This window comes from Elgaria multicarinata, chromosome 2 (assembly GCF_023053635.1).
Source record: "Elgaria multicarinata webbii isolate HBS135686 ecotype San Diego chromosome 2, rElgMul1.1.pri, whole genome shotgun sequence".
NCBI lineage: Eukaryota > Metazoa > Chordata > Lepidosauria > Squamata > Anguidae > Elgaria > Elgaria multicarinata.
This window is the reverse complement of record NC_086172.1, coordinates 128,257,274-128,277,403: the sequence shown is the minus strand read 5'-3', so window position 1 is coordinate 128,277,403 and position 20,130 is coordinate 128,257,274. Positions and strand designations below refer to the sequence as shown.

Genomic DNA, 20,130 nt, shown 5'->3' with positions numbered 1-20,130 from the left:
TAATTTGTACTGCTAGTAATGCTCTGTCTGGAAGCACCAAAACCAAATTATGAAAAAATATATTTCAAAATAATCACTAAATTTGTCCCTTTAATCTTGAAGTCATCAACTACTGAACAATGAAAGAAGGAAAATGGCTACTACTTTTAATTTTAAGGCTACTGCACACGTTGGAAATCACTAGTCCGCTTACTAGATCATAATTATTTTAGCAGATACTATGTTGCTTTGTTTCACAAGCATTAACATGTTATATAAATCTTTTTGGAGGGGTGGTGGAGAAATGTTATAGTCTAATATGAAATCCAGTAACACACATTGAACCCTGAGGTGTGTGCATGTCCTGGATCTGCAGCTGCTTCACAAGCTGCACCCCTGTGAACCAGGGGAGCGGTTACCTCCTCCAACATCGTAGTCTTCTTGTGACTTACTATTTTTTTTATTTTGCTCTCACTGTGCGATAGCTTGGACAAGCTGCCTCCCACCATGAGGCAGGAAGTCAAAACTGGGAACCCTGGGGGAGGCCCCACCTCCTCTGGGAAAAACAAGATGGAGACTGTCTTCCTGGCCCTGGAGGCGGGGTTTTCCCCAAGCTAGTTGGCCTCCTGCACTCGAGGGGAGAAATAAAGGTGGAAGTCTCAAGGATGAAGCACTTCAGTATTGCGACAAAAGGTGATAATAATCACAAGATTTAATATATTGGCTAGAAATTTACTAAAACACCTTTCTTACCCACTGTTATCCATTATTTTGGCCAAGACATGTGAAATTCTTTTCAAATGAAATACCACACCATATGAGAAGTTACTTTATTTCCTTTTTAAATATACATAAAGATATTTTAAAAGGACAAGAACATTATACAAGGCTCAAATTTACATTTTTGCAATTAGAGGATATCAATATATGCATGTATGTAAATAAAATTCCATTTATCTTCCTTATAATTCAAATCAGTGGCATTAGCACTGTGTGTTCACTAAATACAGATTATACTCATAGTGAAACAAACTGCATAGTCATTAAAGAAATGACAACTGACCATTCACCCTTACCCGTGCATAAACTTTGAGCTTATTCGCTAGAAAAGTCCAAACACATAAGAACAGAAGCCAATTTACTTTGTTATACTCTTTTTCTCAAATTAGGAGGGTTTTTGCAAGGGACTGGCCAATGAGTACAAGCACCCAATCCAGCTAGATTTCTGCATACATACTCTTAGCTAGATAGGGAACTGTGTGCAAATACCTGCTGCATGTTCAATTCCTTGGCTTGAGCAGACAACTGTCCCTACATGCACACAGACCTTTAAAAGAAGCTAGAATCCCACCCGCTGGCTGTCGGGGAAGGGGCTCAATTCGGTTCCCCTCCTCTTCAATCAAGCTGATTGGTGAAATGCCTACTTCCTCTAAAGGGCTACATATGCTGAATCCTAACTGCTGTGGTTGTACACTCTTGAAGTCAGTAGCAACATTCATATGCAACTGAATTCCAAGGTAATCTTACAGAGCACAATTCAGCCAACATTAAAAAGTCCAAATGTTTTCAATTTAAGATATAACAATGTGCTTAACTCTCCAATTGAAACCAAAGGGACTCTCAAGTGCTGGCTGGATCATGCCCACTGCTTTCCTAATCTAATTCATTATTTGACTATTTGCGAACTCTGCAGTGAAAGCTGCACTCAATCATCTTCTTCCTCTTCATTAGACATCTTGTTTCCCAGCCTCTCTCTCCAGATACCACAGCAAGGTGCCACATTATGGACATTGCTAGATCACTATTTTTTTCTGGGAGAACAGAAGTAATTATTCCATGCTTTGGAATCATCCACAGTAAAAAAAAAAATAGTGCAGGATGCCAAAAGAAATAAGTACCTTGGCGGATATGCTAAAACTACTGTGGCAAGACAAATCCAAGTATAATTTCCCTGTAAAATCCAAAGAATAGTATGAGAAAATGGATATCTAATGAAAAGGTGTTGCAGTACGTGAATACGGCTAAGACACCCACACACTGAAGGATGAACATTGGCTAATCTCCGCTTAGTATGCAGTGTTACTGGAGCACTTTGCACTAACCTCAGCACATACGTCTCCATAACAACTGCTGTTCGTAACCAGCTTTAACTTCTGCTTGGAAGTTGCCATAATTATGTTTATCTGCAGAGAGATTTACCATTTCTGAAAAACCCAGGAAAACAACAAAATCTTCATGGCAATATTCTGAAAATGGACAGGCACAGAATTTGCACTGCACAGGGAAACTTAAGTGGATAAATAAGCAAAGATTTTAAAGGAATTATCTAAATACCAAAACGTGAGTAACATTCTAACTCACTCTACCTACCCTACAAACAGTGATAACTCCTCCTCAGTGCAATGATGTATATTAAGTGAGAAATCGTGTCTTCCTGTCCCACCACCTGCCATGTCTTCTTACTTTGCCAGTTGGAGGCTGATTTTTTTTTAAAGGAACAAAAACCATTTATTTTCTTTCTCAAAAATCCACACAGCATTTCTTATCTTCCCTCTTAAAACCTGAAACAGACACAAGGGGACTCCGAAAAGGAAGTAGGAAATGAACTATATCAGTTTTACTTTTAAGATAGAAAAAAGATAATTCCTTGGAAGGGAATAGTTACAAAAGGCGTATTAGGACAGTTTTCCTTTCTCATCACAAGCTCCCTCTGGCATAATCATGGCTATAATCAATACATAGGGAAAAGTGACTCAAGCATTTCAATTCCACCTTTTTAAAATGGAGCAGCCTCAAAACGTCACTAGCTATTGAAAACAACTTGTTTGTGTAATCAGCATGATGACACCAGACAACATGCAGTCACTGAACTCTCCACAGAACCAAAATGTAAGACTCAATGAAAGGATCTTTGTACATATATTGAACTAACTTCCATCTTTATTTAGTTGTTCTAACTTCTATGAGCCTCTAGAGGCTGGAAAGCAAATGCACATTTAAGTGTCTTTACTGTAGTCTATGGTCTATGCTGGTCCATGATATGCAAGGTGCCACTGCTGTATTTAACATCTGGCTACCACAGCCAGGCCATGGCAGTGGGGAGTCAAACTCCTGGGCTGTACTGATTAGAGACGTAAAATATTAGTCGCAGGGTGGGTGAGAATATATTTTACTAGGCAATCATCTGTCTGTGCCAAAAGCAAAATATTTAATTTTGGATGAATTAAAGCCAAATGAAAGCTTTCGTGCTGATTTAAGAAGTGAACTGGCACTCACATTTTCTGAAGTAAATGCCAACATTTTCACAGTGCACTTCTTACCTGCACTGCTTCACCCTCAGATGGATGCCATGGATTACTAGATGCCTAACAACACCGCACTGCCTAAGAATATCACATACCATGTCAGTTGCAGACTATGGGCCGTATTCTCATAAGCCACTCAATGTGGGTTGTCATTGGAACAGCTGTCAAGGGTTGCCATGGTTAATGCGAATGGGAGTGAAAAAAGAGGTGGCTTGTAGATCTCTGTGAAAAAGATTTGCTGGAGACTAGGGACAAGTATGGATTTCAACCAGGGCTCCCCCAAGGGTCAGAGCAATACTTAAAATCCTGAGGATCACCTTGACCCCTTTCCCCCACGTGCCAACTGTCAAAGGCTGTCAAATCAGCCTGTGTACAGTCTCGGCTGGTCATTTACCTTGTGTGTTTGAAAGCTGGCACATACAAGGCAGAAGACAAGGCAAGCCTATATATTGTTGACACCTGGAATTGTGCAACTCCAACAACAACAAATTATTACAAACACATCTGCACACATTCTCAGGGCTGAAAAAATAGTAATTTCTTTTTGGCCCCATGCCAACCTGTTGTGGGTTGAACAACCCCTAAAACAAGCCATGGGTTGACATGGAGGCTTGTTGCCCACAAACATGCCACCCTGCGGGAAGCAGTCTGAGTTTACACAACCCAACAACCCACTGTGGCTTGTTACCCACAACAGATTGTCATGTCATGTGAACTCAGTCTATGGCTACTTTGAGAGCTGCTAAACTGTAGGAGGAAACAGATGCAGAGCAGAGTAAGGAGGAATTAAGTAAGTCTAAATACGTTATTATATTCAGATGCACTGAAGCCATTAAGGGATCACATGCCCATTCTGAACTGCTGCCGATACACATGATAGAAAATTTTGTATGTTCCTTTATTTGAATTGAGATTGCATCCAATGATGAGAGAAGGCAATTTGTAAAGTCTATATTAGTTATACAAAGAGCAGACTCAGGTGGAATAAGTCGAATCACCAAGACTCACACATCCCACTTCTACTAAATCCAGCCATTTCTGCTTCTGATTGTTGAGCAATCATGGAGTGGGCTGTTGTTGTTGTGTGCATTTGTGACCCAACAAAAGTTGGGTCACAAATTAATACATGCACCTGGGCTAGTCCTTTCTCCTTCATGTAATCATCTTATGAATTCTTGTATGACTTTTTAAGATACTCAATTCAATCTCTAGTAGAGCCTGGTACTCAGAGCAGATGCCAGTTGAATCCAAAGAAGATCTGATTCGTTTCCTGGCTTCGAGCAATCTCTTCTATGATGCAGTGCTGCTGCCATAACAAGTGGAGTTTCCAGTAGCGTTCATGACTTAAATGCAGAGGGTTGCCTCTTCTTCAAAGAGAAAAAAGAAGGTTTAAAAAAATTGATAAGCACTTTTAAACTTTGTTGTATTATGATTTTTAGTCAAGTAGGTACAGCATACGTTTGTTAAAAATGCTAACCACTAAGAGAACAGTTAATTCACAAAGAAATGCTAAATCACATTGGGGCTAGTCACTAGTTGCACACAGAACTTTTGCTAACAGCAAAAGCCTCTGCTGTATGGCAAACAAACAAAAGGTTACTGCCATTGCTTGAGAAATGCTTATTTCTGCTAAAAAGTCAGAAGGAATTCGAACAGCTATTTCAAATTATTATTATTATTTATATAGCACCATCAGTGTACATGGTGCTGTACAGAGTAAAACAATAAAATAGCAAAACCCTGCCGCATAGGCTTACATTCTAATAAATACTAAGAAAAGGGTATTTGCCAGATCTTTTTGGCACCAAATAGTATTAATACAAAAGTATTATAAAAAAACACAGAAATCAACAAGATGAGAGTTTCTTTGATAGAGAACAAAATATCCACTTACATCAGATCTGGATCTGTTTCTCCATATTCATCTAAATATGGTGCAGGATAGAAAGCGCCTCTGGTTTTGCCCCCGATCAGGATAACTTTGCAGTTCCTGATTCTGAAGGAGGAAAGAGCTAAGTTAATGAGGAACTGCCTCATTAGGAGAGCAATGATCTACAAATAGTTTCAGTACACAAACCATTTATAAGAATATATAAAACACATATTGGATCTAGAGAAAAGCCTGCAGAAGGGGGTGGGTGGAAGGTGACTCTCCTGCTCCCTCCTTCCCCCAGCAGCCTTCTCCCAAGGATCAAGGGACCCTGCTGAATTGGGTGGGCTGTGCCATGGGGGTCTGAGGAGAAAGAAGGGATCCCCAAAATTGGGTGAAGGCACCCTCTGTACGTGGAGCTCCTCAAAGAACATGCCCCTGCCCAATTTTCTGGAACTGACCCCTTCCCCACAGCCACCCCATCCGGTGATCCATCCCATCCCACTGAGCAGAGGCCCCTGGCCCTTGGTGGAGGATTTTCAGAGGGCTCCCAGTGGGAGGAGTGGGTATGAAAGGCATCTTCGGCCCACCCACTTCTGTGGGCTTTTCTCTGGATCCATCCCATTACAGACCAGATTTTACATAAGTAACACTGGTGTCTATTTCCAGCCTCTTTTGGACGTGGACTCTTGGGGTCAGGGAAAGGACCGGCTTTCCCACAATTATTCCATTTCATTTCTGTGAAAATCAGGAAATTGTGCTACTGTTACCAGACTGGGGTTAGTGAAGAGTATAGCACTGAGAAAATGTCTGCTTTTAACAACCAGCTCAATAACTAACACAAAAATGCAGGCTGAGGACCTAAATAAAACGACAGAGGCCTCTGCCGGTCCAACAATCCCAATCACAATTTATGATTTTATCATTTAGATTAGGGTAATCTAATTCTAAACTATTTTTAAATCGCATCAAAGGAAACGGATACACCAAAATAAATAAGTTATCAATTTGTACCCAAATATGTTCTAGAAATAAACTAGAAGAGAAATCTCATGTCCTCTAGCCCATCCCTATCATCCATTTTATTTTCTTTGATCAATGAGTCTAGTTACCTACCTGAGAAAAATGCACACTCCAGCACCACAGGAGATGGCATGCGAGGTGCAGGCTCCCAGGTCCTCCCCATTCACGAACTCCTGACAGCAGGTGTTTTGAGAACACAGCATGGCCCCACAGAATAAACACAAGACAGGGTGCTTCGTTTCATCATCAGAGGATCGAGGGCATCTGAAATGTTAATGTTAATCAGAGAGTGAAGTTTGGCAACATGGGAATTTAGAAACACACTAATGTACGAAACACAGAATAATTAGTCAAAAAACTGCTTCATCAGCAACATTCATTTCATTAGGACTTCTTCAGAAACCAGATTACCTCAGTGGCACAAAGTGCCTCCTACCTACTTCATTTGGTGGACCAGCTACGCCCCTCTCTGGACAGAAATAACCTGGCTTCAATAGTCAATGTTCTGGTGACATCCAAATTAGATTACTGCAATGCCCTCTATGTTGGACTAAGTTTGAAAATTGTCCAGAAGCTGCAGCTTGTGCAAAATGCAGGGAACAGAATGACAGCAGGGACCAGAAGGTCTGAATATACAACACTGATTCTGGTCTGCTTGCACTACTTGCCTGCCCATTTCTGAAACCAATGCAAGATGCCGTTTTTGACCTATAAAGCCTTACATAGCTCTGGAGTGCAATACTTGATGGAGGGCCTCTCCCGGTATGAATTACCCATACTCTATGATCATCATCTGAAGAGCCTCCTCAGGGAGGTTTATAGGATGGCAACAAGGGAGAGGGCCTTTCTGATGATGCTCCGCCCCAGCCCCGCAGTTGTGGAACCCTTCCCCCAGTGATACCAACCTGGTGCCAACATTCCAGTGCTGGGTTCAAACTTCCCTCTACGCCTAGGCATTTGACAGCTTATATAAGTTTTTTTAACATGTCCTGGGATTTTAAAAAATTGCTGATTGTTTAAAAATTAGGTTTATATTTTTTGTGGTTTTATTGTATAGTTTTATATTACGCTACCATTTTTGTATAATGGTTTTATATTATGCTATCATAATGTATTTTTAGTGTTTTAATGTTTGTAAATCACTCAGGGAGCTTTGGCTATTAGGTGGCATAGAAGTGTAGTAAATGAAGTGAATGAATTAATGAATGAAAAAAAGCTTCTGGTTCTCACCTAAACTGAGAGCCTTGATTCAAAAGGTAGCTGTAGTCGTCTGGAAGCTCTATCAGTTTATTTCTTTTCCTTGGGTATCTAGGTAGTTGAAGGGAAAATAATGACTACATTTCAGGACACAATTATAGAGCAAAGCAACAATTAGAGAAGTATTCTTCCACTGAACTTCGAAACCTTCTATAGTTCCCCAAAGGTCTGACTTGCACAAGCCAATGACACAAAGGCAAGAAGCTTGTAAGTGATAGTTATGCATTAGAATGACACCTACTATGGGGCATTATGCAGTCATCAGTTGAAAAAGTGTGCAGCTCAGCAGCTTACCTTCCTAGCCCTCATTCTAGAAATTTGTCCCAATCCAGAGCTACATGCAACTACCTCCATGTGCAATGTAACAGTTGTTACAGGTGCAATATAAGAGATCTGTGATTGACTTTTCTGACCTACAAGCAGCCCTGGCAGGCTTTGAAGTTGGTTAGAATACTGGCAATGGGAGAGGAGGGTTACTTTTCCCCCGCCACTGCCCTGCAGGGAGACCTGCGAGGCTAATTAGCAGTTTGGGAGGAGTGAAATATATTTGTTTTCAGAGAGGTTGCAGTGTTAGTCAGTTGCACAAAAACCAAAGCATCTTGTGGCATCTTAAAGACTAATGCATTTTTGACGGCATAAAGTTTGGTGGACTAAGTTGCCCGTAGTCATGGAAGCTTATGCTGTAATAAATTTGATAGACTTTAAGGTGCCAAAACTCTGATATTCATATATCTATGTCTGTACGTGCACACACACACCAACCAACTTCAGAGTCCCACACAGGTGCTTTTAGGTAACTAGAATCGTAGAATAGTAGAGTTCAGCAAAGAGTTCAACCAAAAGGTTACCTTTCCCTTCCTTTGAGAAGCATTTTAAGAACAACACTCTAAAGCAGTAAGTTAAAAGGATAAAAATGCTCTGGATCTAAATATTTGAAATACAAGTAAGACAACTTCTGTTTCAGAACCAAAAGTAGTGAAACTAACCTTATTGCAATACGGTTCTCCTTCAAAAAGTTTAGAACAGCAGGATCTGTACACCATCTGTGTGAAAAGTTGTCCATCAGAACAATATGTTATAGCACTGTCTATTACTAGTTACACAAACATTTAAACAGACATTTTCCTACTCTTATTTATAATTAAAATCACTTTGTGTATTAGTATAGTGGGTAGCTAAGTGTTCAGACGTATTGGTGACAAAATGGTGAAAAAGACAGGGCAGGAATGAGTAGCCAAAGTAACACAACAACAGATCTGAGGGTTGTTTCCCCCAATACCACAACAACCCCTGCTGGACAGATTGGAACGACATAGCCAACCATGACAACCCCTACCACAGTTGAATATTCAAAATGGCCAACAGGCATGCATTGCAACCCACTGTAGCTTAAATAAGCATGGTGGGTTGTGGTGATTGTGTGAACGAGGCTACTCTGCGCATTTAGCTTGCCTGCATCATATGCTTCTGGCATTTTTGTCCTTAAAGGCCAATTCTCTCCTCCAAGCCCTTCACCTTGAAGCCAATCACAAATCTCCAAGATGCCCCTGAAAACAGTAGGGGAGAGAGAACAAGCTTCCTTGCTCTGTGAGGGCTTTTCTTGGGGTCAAGGAATGAATACGCTAATTCGAGATACGTTTATTCACTGCAGCCAAGGGGAAAAAAACCTGTGATAGCTTCAGAACTGAAGGGTAAGGAAAGGTGGCTAGTGCCGAGCGAAGCGGTGGGGTTCCTGTAAGTTCTCCGTATATGGATAAATAAACACTCTGACCCTGTTCAGATGACATGCTAAGCCATGGTGGTTAAGCATTTTGAGCTAAACATTCTGGTTTAGCATGTTGTTTGAACCATTCCAAACCATGGCAGCTATATAACGACAGTTTAAACACACTAACCATTTGCTGCAAAAGGGTTAGTGGCCTTAGCATGTTATCCGAACAGGCCCACTGATGTGTTTCTGAATGCTAACTTTTGATTTTCTAGGCTGGTGCCTCAGTTTGGTCCACTAGCTTGGTAAGGTAATTTTCCCAAATGGGTCCCAGGAAAGTTTGGACTGGTAGCAACACCAAAACGGTATTTGCTTGCCCCAACACCATAGACAAAGGAGGACTTAGCCCCTCAGTGCAAAGCACTGGAATTACTGATAAGCACTGGGCACTAAAATATTAATAAAGTTTCCTGCGTTGAGCAGGAGGTTGGACTCAATGGCCTTGTAGGCCCCTTCCAACTCTATGATTCTATGCTCTATGCTTAATTTTATAAAAATTGATACAATTAAACAATTTTTAAGCATTTTAAGCTACCTGTATTTAAGGTGTGGCTGTTCTACATTGACAGACACTCATACACTGTGTACCTTTAGCCTAGATGACAAGATTTCTGGCTATGAGTGTGGTCTTTTCCCATAGTGTGCGGCCTTGCAAAATTGCCTGAAAGATCTGGAGTAGGGATGTGCTCCGCTCCGATTAGGAGCGTAGAAGCAGTAGCGGATTGGCCTGCTCCGCCTTACCCAGAGGCGGAGTAGGAGCGGACCGCGGACCCCCTAGAAGCAAGGCGAAGAGAAGCGACCATTTTTCGGAGCTCCGAGTTCAGTCGGAGCGCTCCGGTCGCCATCTTGAAAACATTTCGCCATAGGATTGCATTGCGGCAAATAATCGCGCATAACTACGTTGTTTTTGAAGCTATCGTTCTGGAAATTCTTGTGCACAGAGAGTCGTGGATGGGGGTCATTTTGAGACCACTCTCACCTCTCTGCGTGCTGTGGTTCACGTGCAATATTTTTTTAAAAATCGGGTCAACCGCGGGGCTCAAACTGCGTTTCGGCTTTTCGCCCATAGGATTGCATTGAGGGAAAGAATCGGGGATAACTGGGGGGGGGTTTAAGCTATCGTTCTGAAAATTCTTGTGCACAGAGAGTCGTGGATGGGGGTCATTTTGAGACCACTCTCAACTTTCTGCATCGTACGGGTCGCGGGCTAGAAGTTTTTTAAAAATAGGGTCAACCGCGGGGCTCCGTTTCGGCTTTTCGCCCATAGGATTGCATTGAGGGAAAGAATCGGGGATAACTGGGGGGGGGTTTAAGCTATCGTTCTGAAAATTCTTGTGCACAGAGAGTCGTGGATGGGGGTCATTTTGAGACCACTCTCAACTTTCTGCGTGCTGTGGTTCACGTGCAATATTTTTTTAAAAATCGGGGTTTGGGTTTTTTTTTTTTATTATTATTATTATTTTGGAAGCGATGACAGGCACATTCAACTCCCAATCCTGATGAGAATTCATCTCCTCAGAAAGCATCCTCCTCCAATCCCAGCGTTGGAGGGGGGACTAAGGCAGACCCACCCTGAGAACTTTCTGTTTTGTGTCTCTTTGTGGGTTGGCGTTCGTGGAGGGAACACTTACTTAGCTAGTGCTCCTGCTTTGGAGATAGATTAATTTAATATAGGTTTAGTTTGGCGCGTGTGTGTGTTTGTTTGCTTCTTTCTGACTTGTAGCTTAGTTTGCCCTGTGTTTTCCCCTTACTTTGATTTAATATAAACTTTATTTTTGAATTTTGGAGTGTGTGGTTGGGTTGGTTGCCCCCCCCTTCCCTGTATTAAAGCCTGACTGTTCTGCTTTTGTGAAAGCTTTCTTTTGAAAGCATACACACACTTTTTGTCCCATTTCCCTACATTTATATTCTTAAACATATTTTATTATATTCTTTCACATAGTCCATTAGTATATATTCTCATACATATTATATTAGTATTCATATTTTGTTCTTCTTATAGTAGTGGTTGGTTCTTTTTCCCCCTCCCCTCTCTTAAATCCTGATTGTGTTTCCTTCTATCTTCTATATACCAAATATACCAAAAAAATTGGATTCTCTTTTTCTTCTCTGTGTAACTTCGACGGAGTGGGCTGCTTTTGTCAAGTTCAACAGGCAGCCACAGATTGAGCATTTTGGGGAAAGCATACGCACACCATTTCCCTATTCTTAAACATATTATTATTATATTCTTTGACATAGTCTTAGTAGTCTATTAGTATACATTCTCATACATATTAGTAGTAGTATTCATATTTTGTTCTTCTTATAGTAGTGGTTGTCCCATTTCTTGTCCCATTTCCCTACATTTATTAGTAATATTCTAAAACATATTATTATATTCTTGTAGATATTCTTAGTAGTATATTCTCATACATATTAGTAGTAGTATATTTTATTGTTCTTGTCCCATTTCCCTACATTTAAACATATTATATTCTTCTTATACATATTCTTAGTAGTACCTTATACATAGTATTAGTAGTATTAATATTTTGTTAGTCATCATGAAAAGAGAAAGCAGGCGTGCTGAAAGCAGCAAGGCTCAGTCTGCCAGCAGGGCTTCCTCTCCTCCTGTGAAACTCAAACGGGCAACTCCTTGGCTGACTGCTCCAAAACAGAAGCAGGACAAGCAGCAGGCAGAGCCACTCTCTTCTGCAACTTGTGCCCGGCGTTCTCTTTTTGAGGGTGGGAATGGGAAAAGTGCCCGTTTGCAAGAGGCACGTGGCAGCAGTGCCATTAGAGGAGGAGGAGTATCCCCAACTCCTTCATTCTCCTTTCAGCCCACGAGCCCGCTGATGGACCTAGACGAGGTCCTCAGCACAGTGGAGGGGGGGGAGGAGGAGGAGGCGGTGGGCCTCCAGGATGTGGGGGCTGAGGAGGAGCAGCAGCAGGCCGAGGCTCTCTCCCCAGTCTCATCCCACACCCCTGTTTCTGTGGCAACACCAGAGAGCTCAGGCGGGCAATTGGTGGTGTCACCACAGAAACGAAAGACAAGCATCGTGTGGGACCACTTTGAGTTGGGAGCGGATCCCCGCTTTGCTGTCTGTCGCCACTGCAAACTCAGCCTAAGCAGGGGTTCATCGACAGGGCATTATGGAACCAGCAGCATGAAGATGCATCTTCATAGGCAGCACCAGGCGATCTTGCTGGGGAAAGAGGCGGGCAAGGCGACTGGTTCCAGGGGAAAGCCGAAGGCTGCTGCTGGCACTGCCACTCTAAGCTCTCCATCTCCCATCCCCACAAGGGTTAGGCAGGCAACCCTGCAGGACATGGGGTGGGGGAAGTATTGACCCACAAGATGGCGTTTTCCAATGCCCACCCAGGGTGCTACTGTGTTGGGGCATCTGCCGGGACTGACTCCTCCCCAATACTAGATCTATGACATGTCACTCTGCCTGCCCCTCTGCTAGCCTGTCCTCCTCGGTGACCGACTCGCTGGGATGGTTTGCGTTTGCAATGCGTGACTAACTGCAATGCTGGCTTAGAAACCAGCCATCACTTCCTTGTGCCCCCAGAAATGCCCGCAGCCTGCCTGCCTGCCTGCCCGCCTCCCCCGGGGTGCTGCTGTGGTGGGGCATCTGCCAGGACTGACTCCTCGCCTACTCTGCCTGCCTCTCTGCCCGCCTGGTGCCTGGTTTGCTCCCAATCGTCCTCCTCTGTGCCCCTCAAGGCGTAACTGCTGGCTTAGAAAGAAACAACCAGCCATCTTTGCCTCACTTTGCGCCCACTTATGGGTTGGTTTGCTATGCGTTAGTGCTCAAGCCATCCTTGCGGCACTACAATGCATGCTGCCTGCCTGCTTTCCATTGATGGTGCTATATAAATAAATAATAATAATAATAATAATTCTCCCCTTCCCGCCTTGCAGCGATGGTGTATGTGTCTTGCTTTGACTCAGGGGAGAAGTCCTTCCTGCGCTCACTTAGACTTTATCAAATTCAATAATCCCTTTTTCAAATGTGCCAGAAGATTTAGGGTTATCTCGTGGCATGTTGGGATTGCCTTGGAACTGGCCCCATTGAGCTGTCTGCAATTGCAACTTTAAATCCCTGACATACTGGAGTGTTCAAATTTCAAAAGTTCCCCTAACATCAGGGGATGATGGGATTGCCTTGAAACTTGGTGTCCATGGGGACACATGGGTAAGCTGTCATGGGACCAAAGGATAGGTTTCTAACGTGCAAATTGACGTAGTTGTAGAATGGGACTTGATTTGGGGTGAGTTAAAAAGTTTAAGCCGCGCCAAAAATCAGGGGATGATGGGATTTGCTTGCAACTTGGCGTGCATGTGGACACATGGATAAGCTCTCCTGGTGCCGAGTTTGAGGTTTCTAACATGCAAATTGACGGAGCTATCCCAAGGGGTGTGAATGGGGTGCCCGATTTTCATAAATTCCCCAAAAATCAGGGGATGATGGGATTGCCTTGAAACTTGGCGTGCATGTGGACACGTGGATAAGCTATCATGGTGCTGAGTTTGAGGTTTCTAACGTGCAAATTGACGTAGTTGTAGAATGGGACAATTTGGGGTGAGTTAAGCCATGCCAAAAATCAGGGGATGATGGGATTTGCTTGCAACTTGGCGTGCATGTGGACACATGGATAAGCTCTCCTGGTGCCGAGTTTGAGGTTTCTAACATGCAAATTGACGGAGCTATCCCAAGGGGTGTGAATGGGGTGCCCGATTTTCATAAATTCCCCAAAAATCAGGGGATGATGGGATTGCCTTGAAACTTGGCGTGCATGTGGACACGTGGATAAGCTATCATGGTGCTGAGTTTGAGGTTTCTAACGTGCAAATTGACGGAGCTATCTAAAGGGGTGTGAATTAGGGTTATGGGAGGTGCGTTAGAGGGTAGAGCCGCGCCAAAAATCAGGGGATGATGGGATTTGCTTGCAACTTGGCGTGCATGTGGACACATGGATAAGCTGCCCTGGTGCCGAGTTTGAGGTTTGTAACATGCAAATTGACGGAGCTATCCCAAGGGGTGTGAATGGGGTGCCCGATTTTCAAAAATTCGCCAAAAATCAGGGGATGATGGGATTGCCTTGAAACTTGGCGTGTGTGTGTATACGCCCATGAGGTGTCATGGTGCCAAACGTGAGGTTTCTAACTTCAACGGAAAAAAAGTTGTTTACTTTTTTAGCTTTCAATGCAAGCCTATGGGGGGGCAAAAACGGAGCTCCGGATCCGATCCGGAGCTCCGAGCGGAGCGGAGCGGAAGTGGGCGGAGCGGGGGCGGGGCGGAGCGACCCGCTCCGAAAAATGGCGGATCTGCAAGTGAAGCGGAGCGGGGGGTCCGTGCACACCCCTAATCTGGAGCAATTTCCCGTACAAACACCTTCAAATGGGAAACCTGCTTGTGACACACAGTGGCCTAGCGTATGCAGGTTGCATGAAACTGGTGGTTAAGTGAACCCACATTGAGGCAGGGGGCTATACAGTCTTGATTTCACTCCATCTCCAGCTCATGAAGGAGCTCTTTCATTTCCAAACAGCAACACTTTCCACAGGCTGAGGCAATGTTATGCTGTATGGAAGTACCTAAGAAAAAGATCCAACAATAAGTAGTACCTCTCAACCAAAGGGTCTACGGTATCCCAATATTCTTGGAAGAGCAAGAACAGATTGGTAGGTAGAGACAAGTAGTCACAAAGTGCCTTGAATTGACATTCCTCTGAAACTGCAAAGAAAGAAGATATTAGATGTACCACTAATTGCTTCTTTCTATTAAAAGAATTGCTTCTTTCTATTAAAAGTTTCATCCTAAGCAAGTTTCGAAAGTAAATGTGTATCAGGTGCCTAGATGTGAAGCTTGGGGTAAGAACTCTGCCTGTAGCCAGGTTAGAATAACATCCCATTATTACTTCAGATTAGATATTCACGAGGATGCTTGGTCTTGTGAAGGATAATTTGTGAAGGATAATTCAGTTACACTGAAACCTCATTTTTTTCTGAAAATCAAAGTGATTTTTATTGCAAATGCCCAAGCTGTAAAGCTTTTCCCCATGTTAAAAAAGACAAGATTGCCTTTTGTATAGAAAGAGATGAGAGCCTGTTACTTTGGGGTTACCACTTCAATCACCTTTGTGGGGTGCAGACTTCTGAGTTTAAGAGTGGATTTCTGTTCCACAAGAGCAGGTTTAGAGTAGAAAGTCTTTCATAAACGAAAAGCAGTAATAGAATGGGCCGGATCTATTTGCTACTGTGGCAAAAGGAGACACTCAGCACAGGGCTCTGAGATTACATTTTAAACATGCCTTCTTTTTACTCTGACCACATCAATCATTCAAAAGCAAAAAAGAAACAGTTAAACCAGTACTGTACTACAGTCGCCTTGCTGCCTTAATGAAAATGGAGTTATCAACATGTTAAGAGCAGTGGAGAAGACTTTACAAAGTAGAGTTTAGAACATAAAACTGGGAATTTTATGAACAGGAATTGTTAACATGAAGAACATTTGAGCAACCATTTTGTAGCAGCTGATTTTTCCCAACAAGTCTCTGGTTGGATTACCACACAGTGCTACCTACCCAATGAAAGTTCCTCAGGTGGTGGCACTCCCAGCAAGTAATGGAAAAACAGAGCAGCACAACGGAGGTAGGGTGTGATGCCCTTCTTAATACAATCCCACAAATACCATCCGGGAACTCTTTGGCTATAGCAACTGCAAAACAAAACAAATCCATAGATTTAATATATTTGAATTCTCAACAATCTTACAAAAAAGGTTTATAAGCATGATGCAAATTCCTGACTAATCAAAAACAAATGGTCAGAGGGTGATGAAAGATTTAAAAAGCTTTCACACTTGAAGAGACATGTTTTTTGCCTGGAAACAATCCTTAAACCACTAAGTTGTGAAAAATAGATCCCCCGCTCACATGCAAATATACACTTTGCTCAAAAGGACTTGGAGAGCTTGAGCACATAAACTGATGGTTGAACTCTATGGCGGCATCCTGGATAGAATGAGTAGACTTCCTGCCTCCCTGGCTTCCCGCCTCCCTCCCTTTCCTACTCCCCACTGGATTCCTGTTGGTTTCCCTGACTTCATAGATGGCTTACGGCTCCCTTTCCTAACCACCCCACCTATTCTCCCTGGAGTCCCAGTGCTCTCTTCAGCCTCTCCATCCCCCTGCTTACTAGAGAGAAGTCCCCTTTTATCTCCCCTTGTTTTCCTTGGCGATTGGGGATATGGCAGAGGAAAGTATCAGCCTACCATCTTCATTTCCTAAAAATGTTTCCGAGCCCCATGTATGCCCCAGAAATATTCAATATAAAACACTGTACAGGTTATACCTATGGGCTTAAAGGCAGTAAAAAAAGTAGAGGTAAAAACTGCTACAGGAATTGTGTATAGCATTGAAACTTTGCCAGATCCAAATTTTACTATCAAGTTTTCCCACACTTTTTCTCGGGGCCCATGAATCATCAATACAATACATTCCTTATCCATCAAGGCATGTTCCAGAGAAGCTACTTACCCATGTGTGTATCTGCAAACCTCTTTACAAAAACAATCAGCAGCACGTGCCTCCTCACTATCATTCTGAATCTGAGCAGAGGGATACTCTGTGCAAAATTAATTAAATAAAAAATAAATGGCTTTGAAAGTTAAAAATATTTTACTATTGTTATGTACTTTGACTTTTATAAAGACCTGCTCCTTTTCTATTTTTTTTAAATTTTATATAGTGCCATCAGTGTACACAGAATGCCCAATCCACTTCTACATCCATTATAAACATAGAAATTGACTCTAATTTGCTTCGCTCCTATGATGCTGGGCCAAGGGGAAATCTAGCCTTAAGCCCAGAAGATACCCATGCAGAACAAAAGGCTGACAGATTATTGCAGCTACCACCTGGATAAAATTGTTGGAATAGAAGTCCTGATGCTGTTGCCTCGAGTGAAACATCCCAGAGTCAGTAACATAAACATGGGCTGATCGTGTTGAAACCCTATGGCTACCACCCTCAGATTCAGCCCTGGTATAAGTAACTCACAAAAATCGGTAGGTTAATCAGCTTTCATACTGGCACTTTATTCAAGCACTTTATTCATCTACAACTCTATCAGACTCCCTGCAGCTGCAGAAAGAAAGTGCCAGGGGTTAGAGTGACTTGCCACTCCGTACTCTGCCTGGATGAGAGGCTATCTGGTAACCTAGGCATCGATGCCTTCTGCTTCATCATGAGAGGAAGGCAAGTTATAAATGTAATGACATCCCCATGCAGCTGGGGAATACCCCTGCAGGGCTAGCAGCCGCTGCTGCCAGGGATATGAGAGAAGTGTGCATGTTCAAACAATGGCATGATTAAAGGAAGGTTCATTGCAACCCCCCTTGTGCAAGGCTAGGGGATCTCTACTTTACATCTCTTAGCTTGCCCTTTGCCCCACTTAGGGCCCTGGAATGTCAGCACATGAACCCCACTCTACAAATATATGGAACTATTTTTGACAACTGGAAGGCATCAAAGTCTGCCAAATCATCTAAAAGTGGTTTATCACATTATCTAGAAAACACTAAACCCAAAAGTATCCTTACCTGTTGACGTTGTAGTGAGAATAATTTGTGTTATATGTGCCATAGTGACCAAATGGAAGAGGTAGAGATGATTACAGGCAGAACTAATAGATGAAGGTTGCAAGTCTACAGTATCCTCCCAATACAAAGATGAAAATGATAACACAGCACCAACCTGCAGAGGGAATAAGGAACTGATAATCTTGGCATTCATGACACATTAAAAGTAATACTGGCATTCGTAACACACTAAAACCAATAAAAAGGGCTGAAAACAGGATTTAAAGATTTAGGGTTTATGAATTCCTTACAACAGGGTAAAGCTGTTGGATATGATGACATGTTTTCAGTGAAATTAATGTGGAAAACTTTAGCTTTAAGGAAGAAATATAAGTCAAGCCCAAAATAAGCCAAAGACAGTCTCAACATACTCCTCACAATGGACTACCAGGAGAAGCTGTTACAAACATGACTCCAGACTTAGACAAGTCCTGGGACTAGTATGTGCACATAGTTAGTCTCAAAACTTAAGAGCACAGTATCAAAGGAAACCTACACACTTACCAAAACATGGAACAGATCTACATCTAGAAGGGATGGCGTGTCTTCCACTTTTAAATTGGGCAGAAGAACTACAAGAGCAACACACAGATTTATTTAGAAATTTTGACTGTAAAGCTGCAATACATTGAGAAGGGTTTGAATTATTAAGCCAGTTATAAGACTTTCCCCTGTGTAAACAGTCATAGGATGTGCCCTTAATTAACATAAAATACCTTCACCTCTACATTCTTGTTAACCCTTGCTTCTCCAAGCTCTCTGAGTAAAAGACAATGCCCCCCATCCTTTGCCTCTTATCTGAATTATGTAACTATGTCAGGAAAGCAACATTCGCAAGAACATATTTAAATCCTTTCTGAAACCTGTGATAGAAAAAACATATTACCTCCTAGGAGACGTATAAGGTGTTGCTGGATCACGCTTTGTGGTAGCGTAGTCCTCTGAGCAGCTGCAAACTGCACAACAGCTTTAAGACCACTGTGCTAGAAGTGCAAGGAACAGTAGGAGAAATGTTTAATGAAGAGGGCTGCACTTGCCTATCCTCCCCCCAGCCCCCACAAAAATAAATAAATCCCTGTCTTCTAGTGGCTGGAGATGTCATTCTGGGCTACAGGGAGACAGCAAGTAAGGGGGAAAATACAACAGAAGACGATGACATTTGGACTGCTAACTACTCCTTAACTACAAGCCTACAAAAGAAATAAATCAAATATCATCCAAGAAAATAAACATGCAGGCCTCAATCTTAAGAACTACTTTAAGATGCCCAATGCTTGCATAGCAACGTGGTTGGATTTATCTATTCCACCCTTGAATAAATAGCTCACATTCCTAATTTCAAAGCTATTTGCTTTGTTGAAGTGGGTGGGGGTGGTCATTTCTGATCGAGAAGCTTGAAGTCCAATGGCTTGCTAAGCCCATGAAGCCATCACTCAGTTCTGGATTGAAACCTATGCAGTCTTTATTTTTTGTTTTATGTTATCAAAGCAGAAAGTGCACACACGCTCATTAAATATGCAATACCACCACATGTCACCCTCACACAGAACCATAGCATTTTAGAATTCAAGTCATGTTGTCTAACCTCTTGCTAAATATAGGAGGGTCTGTTGCTCAGTGGCTACAGCACAGGTTTTGCACGCATAATGTCTCAGGTTCGATCTTCAGCATCTCCAAGTAGTTTCCTGCCTGAAATCCTGGAGAGCTGCTGCCAGTCAGTATCAACAATACTGGGCTAGATGGATCAATGGTCTGGCTCAGTGTAGCGCAGCGTTTTATATTCCTTTGCAGAATCTACAATACAGGATTGCAACTGCAACATCCCTAGCTGATGGCTTTTTAATCTCTGCTTAACTACCTCAAGTATCTGAAAACATGGTGTTAGAATAGATAATAACTTGATGAAATACATGTAATTTTTTTTAAAAAAAGAAAAAGTGTCATGTTCATGGTTAGATTACCATTCTGTGAGCTTACTTCATAATTTCCAGTTAGCCATGACTGGAGATGTACAGAACATGATGGAGAAAGCCATCCTTTGCATTTCATCCTCAGCACTTATCAAAAGATACATTTTCTCAGCCAGCTTTGCGAATTGCTGATTGGCTTTCAGAATGTCACGGCTCATATAGTTGTATCCAAGCTTATCGTATTACATATATTAATTGGTCCCATTTTTCAGATACAGATGACAATTTTTTAGGAACACTTGTGTCTAATGTAACACTGAAAACAGCCATTAAGAGGATCTCCTCCAGAGACTCTCTTAGGGAACTGCTAATATATTTGGTATTA

At 42.3% G+C, this 20,130-nt stretch overlaps 1 protein-coding gene across 3 annotated transcripts in view; it reads right to left on the bottom strand.

Moving 5' to 3' along the window:
- Positions 1-795: 795 nt before the first annotated feature.
- UBR1 (ubiquitin protein ligase E3 component n-recognin 1) overlaps positions 796-20,130 on the bottom strand; it is an 85,898-nt gene continuing 66,563 nt past the window's right edge. For all 3 annotated transcript variants that reach the window (XM_063117648.1, XM_063117651.1, XM_063117650.1), the window contains exons 37-47: positions 18,722-18,818; positions 18,340-18,407; positions 17,797-17,950; positions 16,733-16,820; positions 15,779-15,912; positions 14,820-14,928; positions 8,421-8,477; positions 7,408-7,485; positions 6,271-6,441; positions 5,179-5,280; positions 796-4,651 (exon numbers count right to left, since the gene is read on the bottom strand). In XM_063117648.1, coding sequence (XP_062973718.1) covers positions 4,510-4,651; positions 5,179-5,280; positions 6,271-6,441; positions 7,408-7,485; positions 8,421-8,477; positions 14,820-14,928; positions 15,779-15,912; positions 16,733-16,820; positions 17,797-17,950; positions 18,340-18,407; positions 18,722-18,818 — 1,200 coding nt within the window. In that variant the 3' untranslated portion in view covers positions 796-4,509. The remainder of the gene's footprint in view (positions 4,652-5,178; positions 5,281-6,270; positions 6,442-7,407; positions 7,486-8,420; positions 8,478-14,819; positions 14,929-15,778; positions 15,913-16,732; positions 16,821-17,796; positions 17,951-18,339; positions 18,408-18,721; positions 18,819-20,130) is intronic.